Source organism: Mustelus asterias, unplaced genomic scaffold (genome assembly GCF_964213995.1).
Source record: "Mustelus asterias unplaced genomic scaffold, sMusAst1.hap1.1 HAP1_SCAFFOLD_44, whole genome shotgun sequence".
In the NCBI taxonomy this organism is placed as follows: domain Eukaryota; kingdom Metazoa; phylum Chordata; class Chondrichthyes; order Carcharhiniformes; family Triakidae; genus Mustelus; species Mustelus asterias.
In genome coordinates, this window is record NW_027590121.1 from 1,708,150 (window position 1) to 1,729,784 (window position 21,635).

Genomic DNA, 21,635 nt, shown 5'->3' on the forward strand with positions numbered 1-21,635 from the left:
CCGCATCACCATCTCTATCGTCAGCGCTTTCCAGTCCATCGCTTTTTAAAAAATTCTTGACATGTGACATTTCCAACTCAGACACAAAGGAGGAAACCTCCCTGATACTAATTGCGATAGAACTGGTGCTGACCCGGAAGTAACGCGGGATTGTTGTACAGGGTACAGCAATAAATTGACATCCCCTGACGGGGAACCGAACCCGGGCCACGGCGGTGAGAGCGCCGAATCCTAACCACTAGACCATCAGGTAAGTTAATACAAATTCTTTAAAACACTCATTTATATGTGGACCACCTGCCTTTTATGTTATTTTGGTCATTTTATTCACCAGAGCATGTTTCTCCTTCAAAGTTTAATGTTTAGATGGAACACAAGTGACTGCTTCAGCCAATGAAAACAGCGAATTCTGTTAGTTGGAACATGAAATCGACAGTGAGGTGAAATAGTCCCGCAAGGTGCCATGTGACACTTTCAATTTCCAAAACCCACCAACTCCATCACTGTGGCTCCTGTGAAACTTACAGGGTAACACACGGCAGGCATTCATCACAGAGAGCAAGTGATACAAGTCATTTACGAAACACTATCATGTCGCTTCTCTTCCTGTTTCTGTTCTCCAGCTTCCTCTGACCGTCCAGCTCCCAGGGTCAATTAGCTGCTTAATGCAGACAGAGACAAGTAGTGAGCCCGAGCTATATCTGGAAAGCAGGGGCAGGGAATGTAAGACACACGGTACTGAGAGGAGATGGAGTTGAGAGATGACAGTATAAAGAGATCGAGACATCTCATCTTCCTGATCCTCCCAGTAACTGATTACAGGAATGTGCACACTGCCAATTACCCACTGTCACATTCTCCTTCCAGCCTTCAACACGGAGTTAAGTTTTGAAGTTTTTGAAGTATTGCTACAGTTGTTCAGGGTTTAGCACTGCTGCCTGATAGCCAGGGACCCCGGTTCATTTCCAGCCTCAGGTGACTCTCTGTGTGGAGTTTGCACATTTGCCCCGTGTCTGCGCGGCTTTCCTTCCAGTTGTTCCGCTTTCCACCCATAGTCCAAAGATGTGTGGATTCAGTGATTGGCCATGCTAAATTGTCAGAGGGGTTAGCAGTGCAAACAAAACATCATTAAAAGGTTCTTTAGGAAAACAAAAAGGGAGTGCAGCCTAAGACACACAACATAGACATGGTCCACGGACTCCACAAGGCCGCAGAAAGGGCAGTCTTCGGAGCCCGTGAACCAGTGAATCCTACGGTTGTGGGGGGGGGGGGGGGGTGGGGTGGGGGGGTTGGGAGGGCGGGGGGTGGGGTTGGGGGGGGTGAGGGTGGGGTGGGGGTTGGGGAGCAGCATCACGAGGCGACCGTGTTCCAGACAGTGAATCCGCACGAGGGACAACTCGGTGGGAGGCACGAGGGAGACCCCGCCTCGCTCTGGGCAGACTCCAAAAGTGCCCCCGTGCCCACCACCGAGCCGCTGACCTCCTCAGGGCAGTCACCCCTCAACTCCGAGTCCCCCGCGGCAGGACGTACGGCGGGCGGCACGGAGCCGCCAACTCGCCCCAACCCCTCCCCGATCCCACCCCCAGGATCGGCGGAGGAGGGGTTCCCCCCCGGGCTCACCTTCCCCGGTTTGCAGGCCCGCGTGCAGCGGCGACTCAGTCCCCCGCTCCGCCCCAGACGCTTGGACACCCCCCAGGTCCGGTACAACCTCAGGATTAAGGTCGGGGATGTCCAGCGTCCAAGGCCGGGACGGAGAGGACGAGTGGACCATTTCCTCGCCACCGCTGCACGGGGACACGAACATTGGGGTGTTGCCCCAGTCCCCCGGCATCCTGAAAAAGAACTCCGGGTTGTAATCGGCTGGGTGGAACGGATACTAAACCCTCCCTCCAGGACCTCCTCCCGGGTCAGGCAGACAAATGGAGAAATGGACAAAAAGGAGTAGACATGGCGGAGGGAGGGGTCCCAAAGGTCAAGCGGGATCGGCACCACCCTGGACCTGACCTCCCCCAGTGGATGGAGGTGGGGGAGGAGGAGCTCACTGGGTAGAAAGGGCGGGACGTTCGAGATGATGATCTTGTGGGCGGTGGCCTCCAAAGGGTCCACCGCCAGGAACGTCCCGCCCACCGTGAGCCCCTTTTCCAGGGCCGCCTTCAAAAAGAATACGGCCCGGCCGTACATCTTCGAGGCCGCGACAATGGCTGAGGGGCCGACAACCCCAGCCATTGCCTTAACGCAGGCCTCGATAGACATGTCGGGGTGGGCGTAGCACTTAACCCCGAGTTGCCGCGTGAGCAACGAAAAAGGTGGCAGGGCCTTGGGAGCGGCGGGGGCTCTGGCAGCCGCCACGCCCGCATAGGTGGGCCGAGAAGGCCCTGCCACCGGCGACGCCTCCATAGTAATCAAGGGAGTGCTATGCCCACCCTGAGACTGCCCAGATGTACGGCAGGGTGTATAAGAGGAGGGAAAAATAAGGGAGGGTAGGGTAGGTGGATGGGGGTCTAGGTGCTCTCTCCCTGGAGCGAGAGAGGAGAGAGGAGGTCGGAGGAGCAGGAGGGAGGACGAGGGACAAGGCACGGAGGGGGGCCGGTGCCCCAGTCAGGGGGAAAGAGGGGAGGGGGTGTCAGTGTTGGGGGCAGCAGCAGTGGGTGGGGGACTTTACTCCTCCAGCCCTTTCGGGCGCAAACAGTTCAAGTCTGGGGTGTCTTCACCCGCCCCCCCCCCCCCCACTGCAGATGGAAAAAACAGTCTAAATTTACTTCAAACCGCCCCCCTCCCTCCCTTTCAGGCACCGACCTTCTGATGATGAGGGCACCAGCCCAACCACTCAGTCCCTAGATGTTGAAACGTGCAGTCCTCCCTCCCACAGATGGAAAGAAAAAAAGAAAGAAAGTCACTCCATGTCCTCTCTCCCTCCAGGGAGAGAGCACCCACCAGTGGACGGACGGACGGCAGGCAGGTAGGCCAGACGGCAGGCAGGCAGGCCAGACGACAGGCAGGCAGGCAGGCCGGACAGCAGGCAGGCAGGCAACAGCTCACCTTCCTCCCCCTTCCCACTTTCAGATGCTGGAATGACCAAATTAACATTTCCGCCCGGTTCTGACCCGGGGACCTTTCGCGTGTCAGGCAAATGTGACAACCACTTCACTACAGAAACAACCTCTCTGATGTTGGTTTCTTTTTGTTTATTACAAATACGTTAATACAAAACAATTACAAATACACAAAGAACAAATGTGAAAAAATACATTACTAATGGCTAACGCCATCCATTTATCAGTTACCACCTTCCATTTCGGAAGGGTTCATCGTCAATTACAGTTTTCCAGGGCATTGCCCTCAAAATACACCTCCATTTACAAATCATAATCTACAAATCTACAAACATTAACACAACACTACAACTGTACACAACAAAAAAAATAAACACTAAAGCATAAGGGCACCGTCCCCTGGGTTTGTCCACCTGCCGGGGGATGCAACCCTCCAGTGGTACTCATATCCGGGGGTTACACCTTACGGATGTTCAGCCGGAGGGGGGAAATGGGGGAAACCACCCCGCCTACTCAATCCGGAATCCCTTCCGGAATTTCAGCCGGGGCGGTGGGAGAGTCTCTCCAGGGTACTCAGTTCGGGCCTGCCTTCCCAATTTTTCTCCCGGAGAATAAAAATCCCTCTGGTGTTACTATGTCCGGGGCTTCACCACCCAGAACTTTCCCCAAGTGGATGTCACACCCCCCGGGGGTGACTCCATCCAGGGGGGGATGCCCCCCAGGCCACAAATAACGCAAGAAAATAGACGGGGGCCGGAACAAACCACCAACTATCATAACAGGAAAACCACATATTACAATAACAAACAATCCATGAACAACCATACAATTGTGAAACATTTCGGAGGCATCGCCTTCCAGAGCTTCGCCCATCAACATTCCACCGTCCGAAGTCGACAACGCTCAACTACAGTCCTCCAAAGTCCACCACTCTGGGCCAGAACTTCCAAAATCACACCCACCGGGGCTGCACCGTCTGGGGTCACACCTTCCGCGGCTGAACCTTCCGAAACCATAGTTCCCAAATGGCTCCTCCCTGGTTTGGGTCTTCCGAGATTGCATCTACCTGGGCCACACCTTTCAAGGCACAGGAATCCCAGCGAGAGCAGCATTCAACAAGCCCCAGCCGAAACAAAAAAGTTCTTGCACAAGTCACGAACCCAAGCACTTGAAACAGAAACTTCACGCCGACCAAGGCGTTCCTCCCAGCGGCCACATTTCCAAAAGCTCACCGCAAGGCGCGCATTAAGCCCGCCTTGAACTCCTTATCCTCTGCCCGCCCCCTGCCTGGAACACACCATACTGGCCAACACGCAAAGCGAACGGCTTTCTTTTTGTTTATTACAAATACGTTAATACAAAACAATTACAAATACACAAAGAACAAATGTGAAAAATATACATTACCAATGGCTAACGCCATCCATTTATCAGTTACTACCTTCCATTTCGGAAGTGTTCATCGTCAATTACAGTTTTCCAGGGCATTGCCCTCAAAATACACCTCCATTTACAAATCATAATCTACAAATCTACAAACATTAACACAACACTACAACTGTACACAACAAAAAATAAACACTGAAGCATAAGGGCACCGTCCCCTGGGTTTGTCCACCTGCCGGGGGATGCAACCCTCCAGTGGTACTCATATCCGGGGGTTACACCTTACGGATGTTCAGCCGGAGGGGGGAAATGGGGAAACCACCCCGCCTACTCAATCCGGACTGCCTTCCGGAATTTCAGCCGGGGCGGTGGGAGAGTCTCTCCAGGGTACTCAGTTCGGGCCTGCCTTCCCAATTTTTCTCCCGGAGAATAAAAATCCCTCTGGTGTTACTATGTCCGGGGCTTCACCACCCTGAACTTTCCTCAAGTGGATGTCACACCCCCCGGGGGTGACTCCATCCAGGGGGGGATGCCCCCCAGGCCACAAATAACGCAAGAAAAATAGACGGGGGCCGGAACAAACCACCAACTGTCATAACAAGAAAACCACATATTACAATAACAAACAATCCATGAACAACCATACAATTGTGAAACATTTCGGAGGCATCGCCTTCCAGAGCTTCGCCCATCAACATTCCACCGTCCGAAGTCGACAACGCTCAAATACAGTCCTCCAAAGTCCACCACTCCGGGCCAGAACTTCCAAAATCACACCCACTGGGGCTGAACCGTCTGGGGTCACACCTTCCGCAGCTGAACCTTCCGAAACCATAGTTCCCAAATGGCTCCTCCCTGGCTTGGGTCTTCCGAGATTGCGTCTACCTGGGCCACGCCTTTCAAGGCACAGGAATCCCAGCGAGAGCAGCATTCAACAAGCCCCAGCCGAAACAAAAAAGTTCTTGCACAAGTCACGAACCCAAGCACTTGAAACAGAAACTTCACGCCGACCAAGGCGTTCCTCCCAGCGGCCACATTTCCAAAAGCTCACCGCAAGGCGCGCATTAAGCCCGCCTTGAACTCCTTATCCTCTGCTCGCCCCCTGCCTGGAGCACACTATACTGGCCAACACGCAAAGCGAACGGCCAACATGGTGGACTGGCTGGACAATCCAATCTTTCCCACTCACAGATGTTGGTTTCTTTTTGTTTATTACAAATACGTTAATACAAAGCAATTACAAATACACAAAAAATACATTACCAATGGCTAACGCCATCCATTTATCAGTTACTATCTTCTATTTCGGAAGGGTTCACTAACGGTCATAGTTTTCCAGGGCATTGCCCTCTCAATACACCTCCAATTACAAATCATAATCTACAAAGTGACAAACATTAGTACAACACAACAAGAATAAACAGTGCAGCATATCCGCCGCCCTCCAGGGCACCGTCCCCTGGGTTTTTCCCCTGCCGGGGGATGCAACCCTCCAGAGGTACTCAGGTCCGGGGGTTCCACCTGACGGATGTTCGGCTGGAGGCGGGGGGACAGGAAAACCACCCCGAACCTACTCAATCCGGACTGCCTTCCGGATTTTCGGCTGGGGCGGTGGGAAAAGCTCTCCGGGATACTCAATTCGGCCTGCCTTCCCAATTTTTCTCCCGGAGAACAAAACCCCCCCGGTGCTACCCCTCTGGGTGCCCCGGACACTTTCCCCAACTGGATGTCACACCCCCCGGGGGTCACTCTATCCAGGGGGGGGGGGGGGGGATACCCCCCAGGCCACAAACAATGCAAAGATTTTCCGTTGGTTAGTACAAACACGATATTACAAAACAATTACAAATGAACAAAGAACAAATTTGAAAAATACATTACCGATGGCTAACACCATCCATTTATCAATTACTACCTTCCATTTCGGAAGGGTTCATCATCAATTACAGTTTTCCAGGGCATTGCCCTCAAAATACACCTCCATTTACAAATCATAATCTACAAATCTACAAACATTAACACAACACTACAACTATACACAACAAAAAATAAACACTGAAGCATAAGGGCACCGTCCCCTGGGTTTGTCCACCTGCCGGGGGATGCAACCCTCCAGTGGTACTCATATCCGGGGGTTACACCTTACGGATGTTCAGCCGGAGGGGGGAAATGGGGAAACCACCCCGAACCTACTCAATCCGGAATCCCTTCCGGAATTTCAGCCGGGGCGGTGGGAGAGTCTCTCCAGGGTACTCAGTTCGGGCCTGCCTTCCCAATTTTTCTCCCGGAGAATAAAAATCCCTCTGGTGTTACTATGTCCGGGGCTTCACCACCCAGAACTTTTCCCAAGTGGATGTCACACCCCCCGGGGGTGACTTTATCCAGGGGGGGATGCCCCCCAGGCCACAAATAACGCAAGAAAATAGACGGGGGCCGGAACAAACCACCAACTACCATAACAGGAAAACCACATATTACAATAACAAACAATCCATGAACAACCATACAATTGTGAAACATTTCGGAGGCATCGCCTTCCAGAGCTTCGCCCATCAACATTCCACCGTCCGAAGTCGACAACGCTCAACTACAGTCCTCCAAAGTCCACCACTCCGGGCCAGAACTTCCAAAATCACACCCACTGGGGCTGCACCGTCTGGGGTCACACCTTCCGCGGCTGAACCTTCCGAAACCATAGTTCCCAAATGGCTCCTCCCTGGCTTGGGTCTTCCGAGATTGCATCTACCTGGGCCACGCCTTTCAAGGCACAGGAATCCCAGCGAGAGCAGCATTCAACAAGCCCCAGCCGAAACAAAAAGTTCTTGCACAAGTCACGAACCCAAGCACTTGAAACAGAAACTTCACGCCGACCAAGGCGTTCCTCCCAGCGGCCACATTTCCAAAAGCTCACCGCAAGGCGCGTATTAAGCCCGCCTTGAACTCCTTATCCTCTGCCCGCCCCCTGCCTGGAGCACACTATACTGGCCAACACGCAAAGCGAACGGCCAATATGGTGGACTGGCTGGACAATCCAATCTTTCCCACTCACAGATGTTGGCGACAGGAGGAAGTTTGACTCCGTCTGAAGATCAATCTTCATTCACACAAAGCCCACGCTCTGATTGGCTGGAAGACCAGAGTCCTTTCGGTCCTCCAACTCTTCCCATTGGTCAACACCTCAGCATGAAGATCAGAGGGTGGGTTCTCCCCCGCACATGCGCAGCTTCCCCTCTCCCTCGCACATGTGTAGTCCTGGGCCGGGGGGCGGGAGAGCTCACTGAGCGGCTTCTCGCTCTTGCCGGAGCCGTCAGCCGGTTGCCTGGAAACCTTGGTTCAAGGAGGTGTAGGGGGAGGGGAACAATGGGTGGGGGCGGGGCTCCTGGGTCCGCGCGCCCGGGCCTGCGCATTGGAACCCAGAGACGTCACCGCGGAGCAGAGTGATTCCTATTGGCTGATTCAGGCAGGGCTCTATTGTGACGTCACAATGCGGAAGTTGTCCAATGAGCTTCCGAGTGAAACTCCCTCCTCTGTTCAACATCTGGGAGGAAATCAATGTTTCCCCCTTTCCATTTCTTTCCTCATTCTGGGGGAAGTTGGGGACTTGCAGCAACTGAAGGAAATGAAGTGAATTCGGTCTGTATATTCCACACATTTTTACTCCAGTAATGTAGACATTTATCTGTCTGGCAGCCTGCATGGAAATTTTCAGCTCTCTGCATCCAGGGCAAGAAGCAGTGAGCATGGATATGTCAATCGCACATGAGGATGGCCTCAACCGGGATCTTGGGTTCATGTCACACTATCTGTAACCCCCACGACTTGCCTGGGCTTGCAAAATCTCACTAACTGTCCTGGCTGGACACAATGCACATCTCTTTAACCTGTGCTTAACCCTCTCTCCACTCTCATTGTCTGTGCCTTTAAGACTTGATTACGTTTAAAGACTCGTATTCCAACCATTATCTTGTAAATTGAGTTTGTGTCCTTATATGCCCTGTTTGTGAACAGAACTCCCACTCACCTGATGAAGGGGCAGCGCTCTGAAAGCTTGTGGCTTGTGCTACCAAATAAACCTGTTGGGATTTTAACCTGGTGTTGTGAGATTACTTACTGTGCTTACCCCAGTCCAACGCCGGCACATCTTTGGACTGTGGAAGGAAAACCGGAACACCCGGAAGAAACCCACACAGACACGGGGAGAATGTAGAAACTCTGCACAGACAGTGACCCGAGGCTGGAATTGAACCCGGGTCCCTGGCGCTGTTAGGCAGCTGCACTAACCACTGTGCCACCGGGCCACATGTCAGTGCCATCGCCCGACTCCAGCCCAGTCTCAGCTCATCTGGAACCCTCACCCATTCCATTGTGACCTCACACCCTCACCCATTCCATTGTGACGTCACACCCTCACCCATTCCATTGTGACGTCGGGGCTTCACTCTCCGATCACAATCCCTGCCGGCCTCCCACATGCAGCCTCAATGGCGGCAGTCAGCCCGGGTCTAACACTACAAGCTGCCGCTCCATTTGGTACAAAGGGGGGTGACCGGGAAGTTCATTTCCGGGGTTTGGGATTGAACAACATGTTTACAAAGTCTCTCCACCCACCCGCCACATTTATCATTCCCCGCACGCCGCCCTCTACCTCGTATTGCTCTCGCTTCCAAACTAAAACCGTCCGTCGCCATTACCCGCACTGATGTGGAGATGCCGGCGTTGGACTGGGGTAAACACAGCAACAAGTCAAACAACACCAGGTTAAAGTCCAACGGGTTTATCTGGTTCACCCGCACTGCGCATGCTTCAGGTCCCGCCTCTCATTCACTCTGATTGGTTGGAGGACCAGCCGCTCCGGCTCAGTCCTCCAGCCCCGCCCCTCATTCACACCGATTGGTTGGAGGACCAGCCGCTCCCGCTCGGTCCTCCAGCACCGCCCCCTCTTCCTATTGGTCCGGCGCTGCCGTCAATCAGTGCCCGGGCATTATGATATGGAGCATGCGCAGTGTCATTGCTGACCTTGGCGCTTGTTTGTCCCGGAGAAGCGGAGTCAGCGTTAGGCGGTGGCTGGGAGGATTTGGAAACACTTTGTGGATCCGCAAACCCTTCAGAATCATTGTCAGCTCCCTGGTTTGCAGCTGCGGGGCTTCTCCCTCCCTCCCTCCCGGGAACAGGCCCAGGTTAACGGCCCCATCCTGGCTCAGCCACTGGAGGATGGTTCACATCAGAGGATGGGGGAGGGGGACAATAAATAAGAGGTTACACTTTGGCCTCAAATCAATGAGGACTCTGATCTCTGGGAAGGAAGGAAACCCTGGGAGGTGGGCGGGGAGGATTCACAAACACCCGCTGGAGGCCCCAGCACCCCCAATAAGACCCATTGGTTTTATTGTCAGTCTGCAGACAGCAGCTGGAGAACTGAACCCAATAAGAGTTTTAACAACACCAGGTTAAAGTCCAACAGGTTTATTTGGTAGCAAATGCCATTAGCTACCATTAGGTGTTTGCTACCAAATAAACCTGTTGGACTTTAACCTGGTGTTGTTAAAACTCTTACTGTGTTCACCCCAGTCCAACGTCAGCATCTCCACATCAGAACTGAACCCAGACAGAGGAGAGGGAGGGAGAAAACTGGGAGTGGAGAAAAGAAATGGTGAGATGGGTTTGGATTTCACCCGAGGGAGGAGGGAGAGTTTGTGGGACAGGAATTTATTGATTTGGGGCAACAAGAGAGGAAGAAATGTTCCAGAGAATTAGAATTGCCTGTTCAAAATTTCTATCCTGGACTGACAGTGATTCATTTTGTAAACTCCTTTTACAGGTGAGGTGAAGAAACATCACATCAAAATCAGACAGAGTCTCGATTCACTTGGACTTAAATATCCTCAGACATTGAACGTGGAAGGAGAAATGTTTGTCTTCTGTCTGGAGGAGAAGATTTCAAACATCAGTGTGACTGAAAAAGCAGCAAGATACGCGCACACCCGAGTGAGAGTGTTTCAGTGAGTTGACTGTGGAAAGAGCTTTATCCAGTTACACAGCCTGAAAAAACATCACACCATTCACAGCAAGGAGAAACTGTTCACGTGTTCTGTGTGTGGATGAGGCTTCAACTGATCATTTAACCTGGAGAAACATAAGGACACCAGTATCATGGAGAAACCATGGAAATGTGGGGACTGTGGGAAAGGATTCAGTTACCCTTCCCTGCTGGAAAACCATCGGCGCAGTCACACTGGTGAGAGACCGTTCACCTGTTCTGTCTGTGGGGAGGGATTCATTCAGTCATCTGGCCTTTGGTCTCACCAGAGAATTCACACTGAGGAAAAGCCATTCACCTGCACCTCCTGTGGGAAGAGGTTCAGGCATTCTTCAGCACTCACTGTGCACCAACGCAGTCACACCGGGGAGAGACCATTCATCTGCTCCGTGTGTGGGAAGGGATTCACTCAGTCATTCCACCTGCTGTCACACCAGCGAGTTCATACAGGGGAGAGGCCATTCACTTGCTCCGTGTGTGGGAAGGGATTTGCAAAGTCTTTCAACCTGCTGGCTCACCAACGCACTCACACTGAGAGGCCATTCAACTGCTCTGTGTGTGGGAAGGGATTCACTCAGTCACAATGGCTCCTGAGACATCAACAAGTTCACAAGTGACTGCAGGGGTTGGATTTTGCTGTTTTTGCTGCTGTTCAGTATTGACAGTCTGACAATATTTTATTTCTGCTGATGTTAACAAACCCTATAACTAGCTGGAATTTAATATTCTGGAAGTGTCACTGATTTTCAGGGCTGCAATGTCACTTTTTAAAAGCAACACCTGTGATCTTCCCTCTTAACTGAAGAACTCTCAACAGGAACCTGTTTAGAATAAAGTTAAGAACTTTTGCTTCAATTCTAATTTGATCTTTGGGGCAAAATCTACAATTCATTCTCTGAAAGATCCATCTGCAGGGCACAAAGTATTTATTTTCAATGCTTGTATTGAGATTTTCTGGAAAGCTACTCTTTGATTTTTAAGGGCTATTTTTTTGGTTTCCAGGGGATCGTTTTCCATTCTCAGTAACTCCTTTATTAGTGATGTAGTCACGTAGTAACATTACCTTTTGTGTTTCTGTTAGTTTACTTCTTTGAATAAGATAGCACAAATACTGAAGACTGTGTATATCTTAAATCTTTTAAATTGGAATCTATGAATGATATTTTTTGTTAACTTATTTTAAAAATACTCCCATACTCTCTTTCCAAAATGAGAATTCTAACTATTTGACACAAGTTAACTGAATCAGATGTTTACTGGTTCAGACAGTGGAGCAGGAAAAGTCTCTCCCGATTCTGATCTTCATTGTGTGTGGATTTACATTGATAACCCATCAATAACCTCACTACACCAGCTGAGATCAGCTCTGACCGGGAATTCTGTATGTTGTCTGTGAACGTTAAACTGCAAATAAAAGCAGTTTAGAATATGAACCTGGATGAATGGATCTCAATTTCTAATGTGACGACCCAAGTGATTGTAAGTACGTTCACAATATCTGTTTACTCAAATTCCTGAGCTGTAAACCCCACCTCCTGAGATATATAAAAATAATCAAGACTTGTTCAGCAGAATGGGGAAAGCTCTGCCGATGGTCGGATCATTCCTTTTGAGGCTCACACTGCTATGAAACTAGTTCTGTAGCAGGAAGACACAACTCCTCCACACATCACCGATAGGCTGCTGAGTCAGTGAACTTCTTTTCTCAAAATAGGTGGCAAAGCTGTTCCTCCAGTTTGAGACTCTGTCTCTGCAGATGTAGCAACACTGGGAGAGACAGAATCTGTGATTGGAGGAGATGGTCCTCACAGTTTCTGTCTCTCCCATGTACAGGATGATTTATTTTCTTCCAGTAGTTCCTCCCAAGACAGAATTTCTGCGGGCCTTTTGGCAAGTCATGTTGCAGCTTTATAGAACCTTAGATAGGCCGCACTTGGAATATAGTGTTCAATTCTGGTCGCCACACTACCAGAAAGATGTGGAGGCTTTGGAGAGGGTGGAGAGGGTACAGAAAAGATCTACCAGGATGTTGCCTGGCATGGAGGGCATTAGCTATGAGGAGAGGTTGGAGAAACTTGGCTTGTTCTCACTGGAACGATGCAGGTTGTGGGCGATCTGACAAAGTCTACAAGATTGTGAGGGGCTTGGGCAGATGGATAGAAGCTTTTTCCCAGGGTAGAAGAGTCAATTACTCGGGGGCATAGGTTTAAGGTGCGAGGGGCAAGGTTTAAAGGAGATGTTCAAGGCAGGTTTTTTACCCAGAGGGTGGTGGGTGCCTGGAACTCGCTGCCGGGGGAGGTAGTGGAAGCAGATACAATAGTGAGTTTTAAGAGGCGTCTTGACAAATACATGAATAGGATGGGAATGGAGGGATATGGTCCCCAGAAGGGGAGGGGATTTCAGTTCAGTCGGGCAGCGTGGTTGGTGCAGGCTTGGAGGGCCAAAGGGATGTTCCTGTGCTGCAATTTTCTTTGTTTTCTTTTGAGAGTGAATTCACCCTCCACAGCCGTTCATTTTGAATCCTGGTTTGAAATATTCTCACTCTGGGTTTAAGGCTTCCTGGCGTAATACACAGATTTAGATCTTACCACCAAACACCAATTCATATCCTCATCCGAGTCCCAGATTTAAATGTGGTTGTCCAAACTAGAAAACATATATAATTTGACTCTTTTTAAACCTGATTCACCACACCCTGCCACACTAACTGCAAGAGATTGTGTTTGGGACCAGTTGTTCCATTGAAGTCTGGGTTGTTCACAATGACTTTGGCTCACAGGGCTTAGGCAGAAAGGGCGAGTAGGGGTGAGTTTGAATTCATTTTTGCACTTTCTACCTGGTACTGGCAAGGTATCTCGAGGGGATGGGTGTGCAGGCAGTGCAATGTTCCTCTTGCACTATGTTTGAGGTGAGGGACGACGACAGTGTCCCTACTGATTACACCTGTGGGAAGTGCACCCATCTGCAGCTCCTCCAAAACCGTGTTAGGGAACTGGAGCTGGAGTTGGAGGAACTTAGGATCATCAGGGACGCAGAGATGGCCATAGACACAAGCTTTAGGAATACAGTTACTCCGAGGATTGAAAACAGATGGGTGACGGTGAGAGGGGCTGGGAGGAAGCAGTCCGTGCAGGGATCCCCGGTGGTCGTTCCCCTTAGCAACAAGTATTCCGCTTTGGATACGGTTGAGGGGGATGACATACCAGTGGGGAGCCGCAGTGAGAGGATCTCCAGCACTGTGTCCGTCTCTGTGGCTCGGGAGGGAAAGGGGGAGAGCGGGAGGGCGATAGTTATTGGGGACTCGTTAGTTAGAGGGATAGATAGGAGGTTCTGTGGCAGCAAAAGAGACTCACGGATGGTATGTTGCCTACCGGATGTCAAGGTCCGTGATGTCTCAGACCGTGTTTTCCAGATTCTGAAGGGGGAGGGGAAACAGTCACAAGTCGTGGTGCACATTGGTACCAATGACATAGGTAAGAGAAGGGACGGGGATTTAAAGCAGGAATTTCTGGAGCTGGGCTGGAAGCTGAGAGCCAAGGCGAAACATGTGGTCATCTCTGGTACGTTGCCGGTACCACGTGATAGCGAGTTGAGGAACAGGGAGAGAGTGCAGTTAAATATGTGGTTGCAGGGATGGTGTAGGAGGGAGGGTTTCAGATACGTGGATAATTGGAACACGTTCTGGGGAAGGTGGGACCTGTACAAACAGGACGGGGTGCACCTGAACCAGAGGGGCACCAATATCCTCGGAGGGAAATTTGTTACGGCTCTTCAGGGGGGTTTAAACTAATTTGTCAGGGGAGTGGGAAAGGGAGTTGTAGTCCAGAAGTCAGTGAGGGTGGTGAGGTATTGGGGAAGGTATCAGGGTCAAGGGTGGGTACTGGTAGGCAGGAAGGTGGGTTGAAGTGTGTCTACTTCAATGCAAGGAGCATCCGGAACAAGGTAGATGAACTTGGGGCATGGATTGATACTTGGGACTACGATGTTGTGGCCATTACGGAGACGTGGGTAGAACAAGGACAGGAATGGTTGTTGGACGTTCCGGGGTATAGATGTTTCACTAAGTGTAGGGAAGCTGGTAAAAGAGGTGGAGGAGTGGCATTGTTAATCAAGGATAGTTTAACGGCTGCGGAAAGGCACTTCGTGGGGGATCTGCACACTGAGGTAATATGGGCTGAAGTTAGAAATAGGAAAGGAGCGGTCACGTTGCTAGGAGTTTACTATAGGCCCCCAAATAGTAATAGAGATGTGGAGGAAGAAATTGCTAAGCAGATTATGGATATGTGTGGGGGTCACAGGGTAGTTGTCATGGGGGACTTTAACTTTCCAAATATTGATTGGAACCTTTGTAGGTCAAATAGTTTGGATGGGGCAGTTTTTGTGCAGTGTGTGCGGGAGGGTTTCCTGACACAATATGTGGATGGGCCGACTAGAGGTGAGGCCACATTGGATTTGGTACTGGGAAATGAACCGGGCCAAGTGTTAGATTTGGTTGTGGGAGAGCAATTTGGAGATAGTGACCACAATTCGGTGTCTTTTGTTATTGCAATGGAGAGGGATAGGGCCGTACGGCAGGGCAAGGTTTACAATTGGGCGAGGGGTAATTATGATGCGATTAGGCAAGAATTAGGGGGCATAAGTTGGGAACAGAAACTGTCAGAGAAAGGAACTAATGAAAAGTGGAATTTTTTCAAGGAACAAATACTGGATGTCCTTGATAGGTATGTTCCTGTCAGGCAGGGAGGAAATGGCCGAGTGAGGGAACCATGGTTCACAAAAGAGGTGGAATGTCTTGTGAAAAGGAAGAGGGAAGCTTCTGTCGGGATGAGGAAACAAGGTTCAGATGGCTCGATTGAGGGTTACAAGTTAGCAAGGAATGAGCTGAAAAAGGGGCTTAGGAGAGCTAGGAGGGGACATGAGAAGTCCTTGGCGGGTCGGATCAAGGAAAACCCCAAGGCTTTTTACTCTTATGTGAGGAATAAAAGAATGACCAGGGTGAGGTTAGGGCCGGTCAAGGACAGTAGTGGGAACTTGTGTATGGAGTCAGTAGAGATAGGCGAGGTGATGAATGAATACTTTTCTTCAGTGTTCACCAAGGAGAGGGGCCATGTTTTTCAGGAAGAGAAGGTGTTACAGGCTAATAGGCTGGAGGAAATAGATGTTCGGAGGGAGGATGTCTTGGCAGTTTTGAATAAACTGAAGGTCGATAAGTCCCCTGGGCCTGATGAAATGTATCCTAGGATTCTTTGGGAGGCAAGGGATGAGATTGCAGAGCCTTTGGCGTTGATCTTTGGGTCCTCGCTGTCCACGGGGATGGTGCCAGAGGACTGGAGAATGGCGAATGTTGTTCCTCTGTTTAAGAAAGGGAATAGAAATGACCCTGGTAATTATAGACCGGTTAGTCTGACTTCGGTGGTTGGTAAATTGATGGAAAGGGTCCTTAGGGATGGGATTTACGACCATTTAGAAAGATGCGGATTAATCCGAGATAGTCAGCACGGATTCGTGAAGGGCAAGTCGTGCCTCACAAATTTGATAGAATTTTTTGAGGAGGTAACTAAGTGTGTTGATGAAGGTAGGGCAGTTGATGTCATATACATGGATTTTAGTAAGGCGTTTGATAAGGTCCCCCATGGTCGGCTTATGATGAAAGTGAGGAGGTGTGGGATAGAGGGAAAGTTGGCCGATTGGATAGGCAACTGGCTGTCTGACCGAAGACAGAGGGTGGTGGTCGATGGAAAATTTTCGGATTGGAGGCAGGTTGCTAGCGGTGTGCCGCAGGGATCAGTGCTTGGTCCTCTGCTCTTTGTGATTTTTATTAATGACTTAGAGGAGGGGGCTGAAGGGTGGATCAGTAAATTTGCTGATGACACCAAGATTGGTGGAGTAGTGGATGAGGTGGAGGGCTGTTGTAGGCTGCAAAGAGACATAGATAGGATGCAAAGCTGGGCTGAAAAATGGCAAATGGAGTTTAACCCTGATAAATGTGAGGTGATTCATTTTGGTAGGACTAATTTAAATGTGGATTACAGGGTCAAAGGTAGGGTTCTGAAGACTGTGGAGGAACAGAGAGATCTTGGGGTCCATATCCACAGATCTCTAAAGGTTGCCACTCAAGTGGATAGAGCTGTGAAGAAGGCCTGTAGTGTGTTAGCTTTTATTAACAGGGGGTTGGAGTTTAAGAGCCGTGGGGTTATGCTGCAACTGTACAGGACCTTGGTGAGACCACATTTGGAATATTGTGTGCAGTTCTGGTCACCTCACTATAGGAAGGATGTGGAAGCGCTGGAAGGAGTGCAGAGGAGATTTACCAGGATGCTGCCTGGTTTGGAGGGTAGGTCATATGAGGAAAGGTTGAGGGAGCTAGGGCTATTCTCTCTGGAGCGGAGGAGGCTGAGGGGAGACTTAATAGAGGTGTATAAAATGATGAAGGGGATAGATAGAGTGAACGTTCAAAGACTATTTCCTCGGGTGGATGGAGCTATTACAAGGGGGCATAACTATAGGGTTCGTGGTGGGAGATACAGGACGGATATCAGAGGTAGGTTCTTTACGCAGAGAGTGGTTGGGGTGTGGAATGGACTGCCTGCAGTGATAGTGGAGTCAGACACTTTAGAAACATTTAAGCGGTTATTGGATAGGCACATGGAGCACACCAGGATGATAGGGAGTGGGATAGCTTGATCTTGGTTTCAGATAAAGCTCGGCACAACATCGTGGGCCGAAGGGCCTGTTCTGTGCTGTACTGTTCTATGTTCTATGTTCTATGATGACAGTTTTAACCTCTCCATAACCTGTCCTAACACTTCTGCCCTCCAGGGGGCTCTGTTTTTCTGATGGTGACATTCCCTGTTTACCCAGTCAGCCCTTGAATTGTTTGTGAATCCAGTCACATGTCGGTTAGACTGGATCAGGGCGGCAGATTTCCTTCCTTAAAGGGCATTACAGAACCAGATGTGTTTTTACAACAATTAATTCATGCTCATCAATATTGTTATTGAAACGTGGTGGGATTCAAACCCAGGTCCCAAAAGCATTATAATAAATAGAGAAAATGCTGGATAAACTCAGCAGGTCGGTTCTTTTCAGAACTCCAGCATCTGCTGGATTTTGCTTTACCTCCAAATCATTCTCCTGGATTACTCCTGCTCTGGCTCTAATTCCAGTCAGCTCAGACAACAAAAACAGGTTTCACAAAATCACAAACATTTAAAAAAGGAGGTAGACAAAAGGCAGGTAACTATCGGCTGGTTAGCTTAACTTCTGTCGGAGGGAAAATGCTTGGATCTATCATCAGGGAAGAAATAGCGAGACATCTGGATATAAGTTGTCCCATTGGTAAGATGCAGCATGGGTTCATGAAGGGCAGGTCATGTTTGACTAATTTGGTGGAATTCTTTGAGAACATTACATGTGCAGTGGACAATGGGGAACTTGTGGATGTGGTGTATCTGGATTTCCAGAAGGCATTTGACAAGGTGCCGCACCAAAGACTGCTACATAAGATAAAGGTGCACAGTGTTACGGGTAATGTATTAGCATGGATAGAGGATTGGTTAACTAACAGAAAGCAAAGAGTGGGGGTAAATGGGTGTTTTTCTGGTTGGCGATCAGTGACTAGTGGTGTGCCTCAGGGATCAGTGTTGGGACCGCAATTGTTTACGATTTACATAGATGATTTGGAGTTGGGGACCAAGTGTAGTAACAGCAAAATTGACTATTATTTAAATGGGAAAAAATTGCAGCGTGCTACTGTGCAGAGGCCAAGCTGATTGGAGGAGGGAAAGCAATTCCTCCTCCAAGACTTGATCTCATTTGCATCTTAGCCAAAAGGCCGAGATACTGCTTTTAAAAATTGCTTCATATGAAACATATGAAGCTTCAATGTAACCTAATGACCTCAAACAAACCTCTGCAAGACGTGCCGGATCATTGACACGGATGCCATCATCTCACGTGAGAACACCATCTACCAGGTACACGGTACCTACTCTTGCAACTCGGCCAACATTGTCTACCTGATACGCTGCAGGAAAGGATGTCCCGAGGCATGGTACATTGGGGAAATCATACAGACGCTACGACAACGGATGAATGAACACCGCTCGACAATCACCAGGCAAGACTGTTCTCTTCCTGTGGGGGAGCACTTCAGCAGTCACGGGCATTCAGCCTTGGATCTTCAGGTAAGCGTTCTCCAAGGCGGCCTTCACGACACACAACAGCGCAGAGTCGCTGAGCAGAAACTGATAGCCAAGTTCTGCACACATGAGGACGGCCTAAACCGGGATGTTGGATTAATGTCACATTATCAGTAACCCCCACAGCTTGCCTCCTGGGCTTGTAGAATCTCACTAGCTGTTCTGTCTGGAGACAATACACATTTCTTTAACCTGTGTTTAATTTTCCCTCCACCCACATTGTCTGTACCTTTAAGACCTGGCTGGTTGGAGGATTCGCATTCTAATCAGTATTCTGCAACTTGATTTTGTCTGTTTGCACTGTTTGAGAGCACATTTCCACTCCATCTGACGAAGGAGCAGTGCTCCGAAAGCTTATGGTATTTGCTACCAAATAAACCTGTTGGACTTTAACCTGGTGTTGTGAGACTTCTTACGCTGTGCAGAGGGACAGGGGTGTCCTTGTGCAGGAATCTCAAAGAGTTGGTTTGCAGGTGCAACAGGTAATTAAGAAGGCAAATGGAATTTTGTCCTTCATTGCGAGAGGGATAAAGTTTAAAAACAGTGAGATTATGTTGCAGCTGTATAAGTGCTGGTGAGGCCACACCTGGAGTACTGTGTACAGTTTTGGTCTCCTTACTTGAGAAAGGATATACTGGCACTGGAGGGGGTGCAGAGGAGATTCACGAGGTTGATTCTGGAGTTGAGAGGGTTGGCTTATGAGGAGAGACTGAGTAAATTGGGGCTATACTCATTGGAATTCAGAAGAATGAGGGGAGATCTTATAGAAACATATAAGATTAAGGGAATAGATACGATACAAGCAGGGAAGTTGTTTCCACTGGCGGGTGAAACTAGAACTCGGGGGCATAGCCTCAAAATAAGGGGAAGCAGATTTAGGACTGAGTTGAGGAGGAACTTCTTCACACAAAGGGTTGTGAATCTTTGAAATTCCCTGCCCAGTGAAGCAGTTGGGGCGACCTTACTGAATGTTTTTAGGCAAGGATAGATAAATTATTGAACAGTAAAGGAATTAAGGGCGATGGTGAGCAGGCGTGTAAGTGGAGCTGAGTCCACAAAAAGATCAGCCATGAGGCTCGAGGGGCCAGATGGCCTACTCCTGCTCCTAGTTCTTATGTTCTTCCCACAATCCCCACATTTCCATGGCATCTCCCTGTGACTGCAAATTATGTTCCAAAAGGCCAGATGATTGGTTGAAGCTTTCACCACACCTGACTAAACCTCTGACTAACCTGACTAAAACTGAGGATAAAGTATTGGTGTCTGTAAGGGCTAAAACAATACCCTTGGCTTCCTTGTAGATCTATGGCACCAAGTTCAAGACTCCTTCATGAATCATCCTCTTGGCCTCTAGCCTGTCAACTGTCCATGAGAATCTTATAGGTTTCAGAATGTTCACTGCTCATTCTTCCAAACCTAATGAGTATAGGTGCAACCCTTCCCCAAAAGACGAGTTGGATTCTGCGGCATCACTTGCCCCGAGGTCAAAGGACCTTTGTGTGGTCCACCCCCTGGCCTGCTACGATTCCTGTGGTGGGTGGGATGGGAGAATTCTCCCCTACACCTTCACAACCTTTCCTCAAAAGTCAACACCTTCATCTTAGGAATGGGCCTGGTGAACGTTCTCTGAACTCATTCCAATGAAAACATGTCATTCCATCAGTAGGGAGACCAGAACCGTACACAGTATTCCAGCTGCTATCTCAGCAATGTCCTGTGTAGGTGCAGCAAGTTCCCTTTTTCAAACTCCACCCCCTTGCAGTAAAGTCCAACACTTCATTTGCCGCCTTCTTTACTTGCTGTACCTTCATCCTATTTTTTCACGATTCATGTACAAGGTCACCCAGATTCCTCTCTACGGCAGTATTCTTCAGTTTCTGTACATTTAAACAATTTTTTGCTTCTCTATTCTTCCTGCCAAAGTGGAAAAGCTCCCACTTTCCTGCACTATACTCCATCTGCCATTTTTCTGTCCATTCAGGTAACTTATCTGTGTCCCTTATAGATTTTTTGTAATAACCTCACAACTTGCTTTTCTACCTCTCTTTGTATCATCAATTCTGGCTTCATCCAAGTCATTGATCAAGGTGGCTGTTTTTCTCTCTCTCAGTTGTGGGTGATATTTGTGCCTATTCTCCTGGAAACTGAATGAATCTTGTTCCAAACTGGGTTCAATATCAGACATTTCAGGGAGTCAGGAATCATTCGCCCCTGAACCTACACTGGTAAAACCCCAGGCAGTTCCTCAGTGAGGATTTTTCTGGTTCCTCACCATATATTAGTCAGGATACTGAAACCCAGCTTTTTTACAGTCCACTCCTGGAGGTCCCACTCCCTGAGCCGACAACATTCAGCAGTGTCAGTGCTGAAGTTTCACAGTGGGAGTGATTCCCAGAGTAACTGTCAATCAGATCACCATTGATGTCCAGGTTTGTGTAGTTTTAGTTGTCCTGATGTCTAACACACACACATCAATAAAACAGGGAATTCCTGCAAACAAACTGCAGCTTCTTCTCTGTCTGGACAGACAATGTTTGTTGAATAATTGTCCCTGTGGTTAACAGGCTCCTGTGAACTCATCCAACTCGTATTTTAATACTGACTTTAACAAATATATTTTAAATAGGTTTATTTTAAATGAGTTAAAACCAGCCTTAAAATGGTAGATATAGTATAATAACCAGAGTACTTTTCAGACTGGAAACTTTAACCTGCTGTTTCACTTTGATTTAGGAGCAGATCCCAGTTTTACACCAATCTCTGATTCATGTATCCAGCATTCACCGTCATTCTAAAAACAGAAGTTGCTGCAAAATCTCAGTACGTCTGACAGAATCTGTAAAGACAGGAACAGTTAATGTTTTCAGTTGAATGTGACTCTTCTTCAGTGTCAAAAGATTAGCTCTGTTTCTCTCTCCAGAGAGTCAGACCTGCTGAGTTTTTACAGCACTTCTTGTT

At 49.1% G+C, this 21,635-nt stretch overlaps 2 protein-coding genes across 2 annotated transcripts in view; both read right to left on the reverse strand.

Annotated features, from left to right (window-relative positions):
* Positions 1 to 21,635, reverse strand: part of LOC144483022 (uncharacterized) — a 1,062,789-nt gene that overhangs the window by 997,065 nt on the left and 44,089 nt on the right. The gene's annotated exons all lie outside the window — the stretch shown is intronic.
* LOC144482990 (uncharacterized) overlaps positions 5,806 to 21,635 on the reverse strand; it is a 28,383-nt gene continuing 12,553 nt past the window's right edge. The window contains exon 2 of the mRNA XM_078201816.1: positions 5,806 to 5,819. Within this exon, the coding sequence (XP_078057942.1) occupies positions 5,806 to 5,819 (14 nt within the window). The remainder of the gene's footprint in view (positions 5,820 to 21,635) is intronic.